This window comes from Mastomys coucha, unplaced genomic scaffold (assembly GCF_008632895.1).
Source record: "Mastomys coucha isolate ucsf_1 unplaced genomic scaffold, UCSF_Mcou_1 pScaffold20, whole genome shotgun sequence".
NCBI lineage: Eukaryota > Metazoa > Chordata > Mammalia > Rodentia > Muridae > Mastomys > Mastomys coucha.
This window is the reverse complement of record NW_022196903.1, coordinates 13,171,510-13,181,354: the sequence shown is the minus strand read 5'-3', so window position 1 is coordinate 13,181,354 and position 9,845 is coordinate 13,171,510. Positions and strand designations below refer to the sequence as shown.

The 9,845-nt window shown below is 42.7% G+C and overlaps 1 protein-coding gene across 5 annotated transcripts in view; it reads right to left on the bottom strand.

Moving 5' to 3' along the window:
• Positions 1 to 6: 6 nt before the first annotated feature.
• Positions 7 to 9,845, bottom strand: part of Met (MET proto-oncogene, receptor tyrosine kinase) — a 103,649-nt gene continuing 93,810 nt past the window's right edge. For all 5 annotated transcript variants that reach the window (XM_031381219.1, XM_031381220.1, XM_031381218.1 and 2 more), the window contains 4 exons: positions 7,169 to 7,278; positions 5,822 to 5,987; positions 712 to 848; positions 7 to 611 (listed from right to left, as the gene is read on the bottom strand). In XM_031381219.1, the coding sequence (XP_031237079.1) occupies positions 401 to 611; positions 712 to 848; positions 5,822 to 5,987; positions 7,169 to 7,278 (624 nt within the window). In that variant the 3' untranslated portion in view covers positions 7 to 400. The remainder of the gene's footprint in view (positions 612 to 711; positions 849 to 5,821; positions 5,988 to 7,168; positions 7,279 to 9,845) is intronic.

Sequence of the window (9,845 nt, the reverse complement as noted above, 5' to 3'; positions counted from 1 at the left end):
ACATATATATATATATATACATATATATATATACATATACCTGATTTTCAAAACCTTCAAGCCAGAACTGAGATTCAGAACTCTGCTGAGAGATAGGAGTGAGTGTTGTTGTAGCTACAGGCTGCCACCGATCCCCAGCCTGTGGGGACCATGCTTCTGTTTCCGAGGCATTGTCAGATGAGAAATTCCTTAGAATCCAGGAATTTGAAATAGCAAGTCAATGTATCATAGTGGTACAGTTACGGCAAAAGCAAAACAAAAACAAAAAACAAAACAACAACAAAAAATGTTGGGTGACCTTCCAAAGGCCAGGCAGTGAGAACTGTTAGGGAAGGTATAGACTGGTTTGGGCCAGTACTGTTTCTTGGAAGGGAGCTGGGGGGGGGGTGGCTCTTATCCATCATGTGTTCGCCTCGCTATCAATGTTGTCTTGGGATGGCAACAGAGAGGGATATGGAGCAACACATTTTACATTCACATAAGTAGCGTTCACATGGACGTAGTGCTCCCCAATGAACGTGGAGAAGATTGAGGATATCCTGGAGACCAATTCAGAAAAGGATGGGCGCATTTCCGCTTTGGGGTGCCAGCATTTTAGCATCACTTCGTACCTGTTTCAGAAAGAAAGGCTGTGAGAGGCACAGTGGCAAGTACTTCTGCCCAAGTCATAGACCTCAGACGTACAGAGGACCCCACCAGACTCTTACTTACAAGGCGTCTGGGCAGTATTCTGGTTGCAAGAGTCTTCTGCCTTGCAACAGGTAGATAGTGATATCAAATGTGTTCACATCAGGATAAGGAGGGGCTCCTCTCGTCATGAGCTCCCAGAGAAGCACACCAAAGGACCACTAAGGAAACAAGACAGAGAAATCAGGTGAGAAAAGGGTTGACCACACAGGAGTGTGTGTGAAGGGAAAATTAGTATCTCTCCGTAATTAATCCTCACTTGACATACTTAATACCATTTCTATTTAGGGGGAAAATTTCTCTAAAGAGAGCTAGTAAGCTATACATTTCATGGCCTGTTTAAACCAGAATGAGATAAGGTTTAGATTACAAGAATTATAGTTTTCAAAAAGGCTATGTGAAGTCTACAGGATATTTAGCATTTAATTGGTGGTGAGTGGAGTACATTTTCTGAGTTCTTTCTTGTAGGGCCAAAGTACCAACATGTTCCTACCTTCCCCTTCAATAGCTTTGCCACAACTTTAGATTTTTATAGATAAAGTTGACTTCCCCGAATTAAAAAACAATGGATTAAAAAATTCTGTTTATATATGTTTGCCTGTGAGTATATTCATACCATGTGGATAATAAAGATGCCCATGGAGGCCAGCAGACATCAGATCCCCTGGAACTGATATAGGTTGTTGTGAGCTGACTGATATAGGTGTTAGGAACAGAGCAGAGGTCCTCTGTAAGAGTAGTCAGTGCTCTTAACTGCTGAGCCATCTCCAGTTTTATGGATCCAAGTCCTGTTCTGGCCTCTGCAGTAGCAGGTATACATACAGTACACAGGCACACATGCAGGCAAAACATCAAAATACACCCATTTAAAAGAGATAGGAACTGGAAGCTTACCTAAGGACAAAGGACTTGCTATAAAATTATAAGAACCAGACTTCTTATTACTAGCCCCACAAAAAGAGGGGCAGGCAGAGCATTCTGTTGCCTAGCAATTGGATTAGTTATGCATTTAATACAGTTTTTTGTTTTGTTTTGTTTACTTACACTGATTTGGAACTTCCCTTTAACATGAACATTTAGATATGTTTACATTTCCCCTTTTTTGCATGTTCATGTTTGTTTGATGTGTGTGCCTCTCTGTGCATGTATTCAATGTATTTAATCCATCCCAAACTTTGAGAGGTGGGGACAGGGAATTCCTAGGACAAACTAGCAAGTTAGACTAGCTAAACAGAGAGCTCCAGGCTCAAGAGACCTTGCTACAGTAAATACAGTAGAGAGAAAATGAGGAAAACACCAAGTATCAACTTCTGATCTCCACAAGCACACTCTCAGGTGCACATAAGTTCTCTCTCTCTCTCTCTCTCTCTTCCTTTCTCTCTCTCTCTCTCTCCCTTTCTCTCTCTCTGTCTCTCTCTCTGTCTCTCTCTCTCTCTCTCACACACACACACACACACACACACACACACACACACACACACGGAAATACATGTACAGAGAGGCACACACATCAAACAAACATGAACATGCAAAAAGGGGGAAATGTAAACATATCTAAATGTTCGTGTTAAAGGGAAGTTCCAAATCAGTGTAAGTAAACAAAACAAAACAAAAAAACTGTATGAAATGCATATCTAATTCAATTGCTAGGCAACAGCTTTCTATTGAAAGCTAATTTCAATAAATCTGAAAATGCTAAAGGGCCAGATTAATGTGAGACAGCTGTATCAGTATTTTACTGGGAGACCAGATAGATATGGAGGGACTGAGAGAGTTGCAAACCCCCCTAATGTATCTGAATTCACACTGGCATAAACATGTAAAGGGTTCCTGACCCTCAGGGCCGGCAGCGTCAATTGAACTTCACAGATATGCATTTTCTTGATTTAAAGCTCCCTACTCAAAATAGCACAGGTCAAGCATGTCGTTCCTCCTAGCCCACCCCCACTGGACATGTGACAACCTTGACAAGGAGGTAAGTCAGCAAATGCAGGTCACCCTGTGCAGAGGACACACAACAATAGTTTAGCTAGGTGACATTTCCAGGTCATTTCCATACAAAAGAACCTATGGGAAGGTCACGAGGCTGGTGTGTGTGTGTGTGTGTGTGTGTGTGTGTGTGTGTGTGTGTGTGTAAGAAAGAGAATCTATACCAAAAAGGAAGTTAGAACCAAATATAGCTTAGAATATTTAGCAAAAAGAGCAATACAAGTCTTTGAATCCTGAGACAGAAGGAAACTATGGAGCTCCAGGGTCAGCTCTTTAGCTGTTAGAGTTGCCAAAGCAATCACATTAATGGATCTTTCCTTTGCCCAAATATAAGAGCCACCCCTCCCTTTTTCAAATGATTTCGTTATATTTGTGTGTGTGTGTGTGTGTGTGTGTGTGTGTGTGTGTGTGTGTGCATGTGCACACATGCCATGGCGAATGCATGGTGGACAGAGAATAACTCCCAGGATTCAGTTCTCTCCTACCACCTTGTGGAGTAAACACGATGGGGAGCAGACAGATCATCAGACCTCTACCCACCAAACCATTGTGCCAACCCTCAAGAGCTCTCCTGCCCTCTTTCTTAGGATTGGGGTACTGGTCTCACCCTGTAGTCTACTGTGGCCTTGAACTGGCAGCGACCTTCCCACCTCTGCCTCCTGAGAGCTGTGTTATCAATATAAGCCACCCTGATTCAAGCGCCATTAAGATCATCGAAGTAGAGACACAAATCCTCTCCCAGGAGCGAGCTAGGTCATTTCACTCTCTACTCAGCCTCTCATCAAAGTTTTCATGTGTGTAATTCTTATTCTGGAAACTTAGGGGGTGAAGGCTTAAGCGTTAGAATTTGAGTTAAAATTTAAGTCCACGGAACAGGTCAGTTACTGTCCAGATAGGTAGGTCCCAGGGCTGACTGAATTGTGTTAACAGTGTTGTGTAACAAGAACATAACTGTAACAGAGATTGGTGATAGAAAATCAGTACAGCTGCTGTGAAAAATCAGAGAGCACTGAGAAGGATTATGGGAGGATGGAGGGGAAAATGGATCTTCAGGAACAGGCAAAAACTGATGCAAGAGTTCCTGGCATCAGACTTCTGGATGGAGTGGTGCAGCAGCAAGAGCATGTGCATGAAGCTAGGTATGGTGGCACGCATCTTTTATCCTAGACTTGGGAAGCTGAGGCAGAGAATAAAGAGTTTGAGGCTAGCCTGAAGTGCTAGAGACCCTGTCTCAAATCCTGATCTCCCTCCAAAAAGAGCAGATATTTCTTTTTCTTGAATTTCCAGTACTGGAGAAGACACACTTCTAACCTGTGGAGTAGGCGATGGGGAGATATGGTTTCAACAAAACTGTGAGGGGAGGTTTTCAAATGTTGAAAACGGGCTAGGCTGAAACTGATGAGCCATGGCTGCCATGTGCCTGGAGACTGACCACAAAAGTGCTAAAGGTAAAAGGAGACTCTAGCGGCACACATGGCAGAGTTGGCTGAGAGCTTTCTTAGCATGCATGAAGCCCAGGGTTCCTCTCCCAGTATATGTAAAATCAGGAATGGTAGAACATGCCTATCATTCTAGCACCTAGGAGGTAGAAGCAGGAGCATGGGAAGTCCAGGTTCTTCCTCAGCTACATTGTAAGTTTGGGACCAGCCTGGTCTACATGAATAAGACTCTGTCCAAAAGAAAAAAAAAATGGAGAAGTTGGTTCACAAATCCTCACATGGAGGAGTCTGAATAAAAACAGGGAAGGGAGCTTCCGTATAAGAAGCATGTAAACCTGTGGATCTTTCCTCCACGTCCGATGCCAGGAGAGTGTTACCCATACAGTGCAGCATGTGTAGGTGCCACTTCCTACCCAAATTATTTAGTTCATGATGGTTATTATGAACGGTTTAACAATGATCATAGCCTTGAAGTGTAAATAACTTTGTAGGTGTTGTAGGGACAAGGAAGCTAGAGTTGTAAGAGGCTGATCAGATCCAGGGTCTGCAATGGAGACGGGGTAGAATGGAGAAAAAGGACTCTCGAATATCATACACCTTAGGCCACGACATCAGAAGGGAGTTGGAGGATGCCTGGGACAAATGTTAGATGGACACAGCTTCCAGAAAGCATTGTACTAGGCTATGACAAAAACACTTGTCTGATGGCACACCTGTATCCAGAATACACAAATGACTCAAACAACTGAAACAAAAATAGGGGAAAGATCTGACTAGACGTCTCCTCAAAAAAGACACAAGGATGACACTAAGTGCATGACATGCTCAACATAAGTAGTCATTAGAGAAATATAGATTTAAAAGAAAACACAGCTTTATTAGATTGGCTTAACTTCCTCAAATATGGCAATGTCAACTGTGCCAAGGATGATGAATGACCATAACTCACAGGGATCACCAGTGGGGAGAGAAAACGATACAGCTATTCTGTAAAACATTTGGCACTTTCTTAAACATTTGAACATGTAGTAGTGTTACTCCTAACTATCTAAAATAAAACAAAAACATATTCACACAAACACTTTTATTAAGCAAGTGTCTTGGCAATTATAATTATGTGTAAGTAACTGCCTACCAATAGATTCCTTCAGCTGGTAAAGGAGGAGACAGAAGGAAGATAGGCTGTGAAGAATAAAGAAAACTTCTTGGTTAAGAAGTAGGAAGAAAACCAGGTGGCACAGTGTCTAGAAGCCAAAAGAAAGGGGTACTTCAGGAAGGGCTGGGTGCCTGCGGATGGTGGATGATCCTGGGAAATGGGGCAGAATGGGGACAGAGGAAAGCCAGTGGGACTGAACAGGCAAGGACACAAACTTTAGTGAAGAGCTTGTGCTACGTGTGAGCCACTGAACGGGGCTGTCTGGACATGAGTAACTTCATGGGAAGGGATTCCTATCTGATTTGAATGCACTGAAGAGTGTTTGGTGTAGCCCAATTGCACCTGGGCATTGGCTAAAAAGAGAAAGCTATCCAAACACAAGCAAGTTTTTGCTCGTAGGATTTGAGACATTTTCAGTTTGCTACATGCTTTTGGAAATGTTCCATGTCAACACTCAAAACAGACTATGCTGTCTTTGATATGAAACTTTATACAAATTATTCCCTGCAATCAGCGGCTGTTGGCCAATGCAGCATTGCATGTGGCTTACCACATCTGACTTGGTGGTGAACTTCTGCGTTTGCAGACTCTCTAAAGCCATCCACTTCACTGGTAGCTTTGCACCCGTTTTGTTGTGGACACTATAGTACTCTTTATCGTACATGTCTCTGGCAAGACCAAAATCAGCAACCTTCACAGTGAATTTTTCATCCAACCTACAGGAGAAAAAAAAATTATTACCGACTTGAGTAGAATAATTTACAACAGTGCTGAATGTCTATAGATTTTCAGAAGTGGCTTCAGTATTAGTGATCCATAATTTCCTCTGGCCTATTGACTAATGCTAACTTACAGTGGAATTCCTGAAGAAAAATGCCTGACATTTACATTACAAATTCCACTGGCTGAAGGGAGACTTTGTAAGTGACATGGCATTTGCTAGGGTGTAGGTTTGCAGGAAAGGCAAAGCTGGATTCCACCTAGCATTCCTTGGTGGCAAAATAAATAGGGCACCGGGCCTACACACATCTACATTTTCGCTTGCTATCTTACATACAATATATTTCATGGGATGAAGAGGCCATGGATGCTATTTTACTGTTTTTTTGCTCTAAAATAGGCCAGTACATAAAACTCATATGTGCCATCGGTGAGGCAGTGACATAGAAAGTAAAGCACTGTCATGTTAAAAAACCAAACCAAACCAACCCAACACAAACCCTTTCTGCTAAGACCACGTATCCATTGTTTAACGTACTTTTATGACTCTACCCTGAGCAAAATCTAGGTAGAACATTAATAGCATAGCTCTTTCATTCACACACACCACGAGCCATGAATCAGTGCTCTGCAAGGGAAAGCCGGGACTCAATTATAAACTGTTGACTGTTGTCGTTATGCAGCCGGGCAGTCAGACACAAATAAAAGTTCTTTGTATATTCATTCCCAAAGACCATTTTTGGTAGCGCTTGTGCAGGCTGGTTTCAGAGCTGCTGTTGGGAGTTAGACTGCGTTGGTATTCCTGTTACCAGCTTTCTCTTTTCACTGTCAAATGCTGGAGATCAAATTCTTCCTCCAGATCACTAATTTGGTGTGAAACCACAACACTGGAGAAGACTGGTGGGAAGGGCCCAGGAAAGCTGGAGTACAGGGCAGCTGTTTGAGGTCCCCTGTGGAGCAACCTTTTAAATGCTTTGTTTGATAAAACTAAAAGACCTACCTACAGCCCAGGGGCTTACAGATTCACTCAAAATAGTCAAGGAAATATAATTTTTTTTTAACCTTTTTTCTTTTTCTTTTTCTTGCTTCAATGAGAAGAGATAAAATGTCCTTCCTGGCACAGTAGTGAGAAAACACTTCATTTGTACTTTGCAAATAGAGATATTTTCATACTTACATGCAGTTTCTTGCAGCTAAGTCTCTGTGGACAAACTTTTTGCTGGCAAGGTATTTCATGCCTTTGGCTACTTGAAGACCAAATCCTATAAGATCTTTCACAGTTGGGTTCTGCAATCAAAGAGAGTCCAAAAAGCATAAACTAAGCACTCAATGTTCTAACAGTGAGCTCAGAACACTGCAATGTTTATATGACTTATCTTGTCTCAAATAATAACTCATGCTCTGTGGAGAGCCCCAACTATTTGCTAAATAGTACTGTATACAAAGAGACCCAACTATTTGCTCAATAGTACTGTATACAAAGCACCGGGCTAGATGTTTTCTATAAATTTTAGTTAATTCGTACAAAACTTCTGCTGGGAGGTGTTATGGACTCTGCTTTCTAGATGGGGAAACTTGGATGTTTTGAAATGCAGGTTTTACTATTCAACATGTATGATGAGACAGAATTGATCAGGAGATAGTTCTTCTTGAAAAGACAGTTTACTTCTTACACTTTCCAAAAAATGGTATGGCACATCACACATGTAGGGCTGTGATGGAAAACACTAGAGATAGTCAGGAGGAAGGAGGGGAAAGAACAGGCAAGATACTTTATTGTAGCTTCCCTGTGAAGGTGCAGTACAAAGCCCACCTTGGCTCTTTTAAATAGTTCCAGCAGGGCTGGTCCAGGGGTCTCATGCCTGGTCCTGGGGTATTAGGAAAGGTAGATTGTAGCTCAGAGTCAGAGAGCCTGATATAGAGGTAGCTGAAGCATGGGTTAGTTTGCACATGAAAGGCACACTCTAAAGGCTGGGTGTAGGCTACTCTAAGAAATACTGAATGGCTGAGAAGCACCTAAAGGAATTTTCAACATCCTTAGTCATCAGAGAAGGAAGACCAAAGTGTTGATACTTCATTCCTTCTTAAAAGGGGGAACAAAATACCCATGGAAGGAGTTGCAGAGACAAACAATGGCGCAGAGACTGAAGGAAGGACAATCCAGAGACTGCTGCACCTGGGAATCCTTCCCTACTCAACCATCAAATCCAGACACTATTGTGGATGCCAGCAAGTGCTGGATTACAGGAGCCTGAGATAGCTGTCTCCTGAGAGGCTCTGCCAGTGCCCAACTAATACAGAAGTAGAGGCTCACAGCCATCCATTGGACTGAGTACAGGGTCCCCAGTGAGGGACCCAAGGAGCTGAAGGGTTTACAGCCGCTTAGGACAAACAACAATATGAACTAACTAGTACCCTCAGAGCTCCCAGGGACTAAACCACCAACCAAAGAGTACACATGGTGGGACTAATGACTCCAGCAGCATATGTAGCAGAGGATGGCCAAGTCGATCATCAATGGGAGGAGAGGCCCTTGGTTCTGTGAAGGTTCTATGCCCCAGTGTAGGGGAATGCCAGGGCCAGGAAGCAGGAGAGGGTGGGTTGGTGAACAGGAACTTGGTAAATGTAGGAGGCTCAGAGAAACAAGCCAAACCACTTTCGAGAACAAGTGGTGCATCAGGATATCCACTGATGAAGTCTGTTGGAAGCTCACTGGAACTAATGCACCAGCTCGCTCACCATCCAGCAGTCCTGGACCAACACAGAGAACGGTGTATACTGTTCTCTACAAGTAAGACTGGAATCTGAAGTTACACATCTCACTGTGGCTGACAACCCTGAGAAGGGGTCTTACTATCCAGAATGGGCTATCTCTTCTTCAGCAGCTGCCATGGAGCTTCTGAGTACAATATTCCAGGAAGAACCCAGACAGAAGGGCTGTTGTCCCTGCTAGTACATACAGCCCACCAAGCCTGTGAATAGGCCATATCTTGTAGCTTAGACATCTCCTTAGGACATATGTGTTAGGCACCAGTAACCACTCTCTAGGTTTTAAGAGGACAGCTTCTATTCTGTAACGGACAGTAGGACATTCTCCCATGCTTTAGTCCTGGGAGCACAGTGCTAGAGAGAAGGTGGCCTATCTAGGCTGACTGACTCATCAGAGAGATGACAGGAGTTAAAGCAAGGCCTTTGCAACGTCAATTCGAATTATCTGCAAACATTCTCATACCCTGAGGGTGTTTTATTCTTTTGGCTGAACAGAGACTATTTCCTTCATGTCCTAGAGCTTACTTAGCGTCATGTTTACACAGTCCTTTTTGATGAAGAGTAAAGCTACTTGGTTGAATCCCATGGGGACCTGCACAGCAGTAGCCAAGCCTGAGGCCATCCAATTGGTTTAGTTCTGGGAGCTCCTCATTCCGTTCTCCTCAGCCCTGGCCTGGCCAAAGTTCACTCAAGTGTTATGTCTTGGTATAAGGGTCATAAAAACTTCATACCCACAAGAGGTGTGGCTCTCTTTTGTAACTATGAGCTCATCTATCGGACTAACATTTACTAAGATCCTATGTGCTGAGCACTGGACCCATGGGAGGAAACAAGATATGCAAAGTTCCTACCCAGTAAGCTAGTGTGCATGTGAACATATACATATATGGTATCTGTTTATTGCCTAGTACAACACTATTTGGTATCATATAGAGTAAGATACACATATACTTTAAAATGAAGATAGATGAAACATCACAATATATATACATTTTTATTTTGTGGTTTTTTTTGTAGTTTTTTTTATTATTAGATATTTTCTTTATTTACATGTAAATTTCTCCATTCCCAGTTTCCCCTTCAAA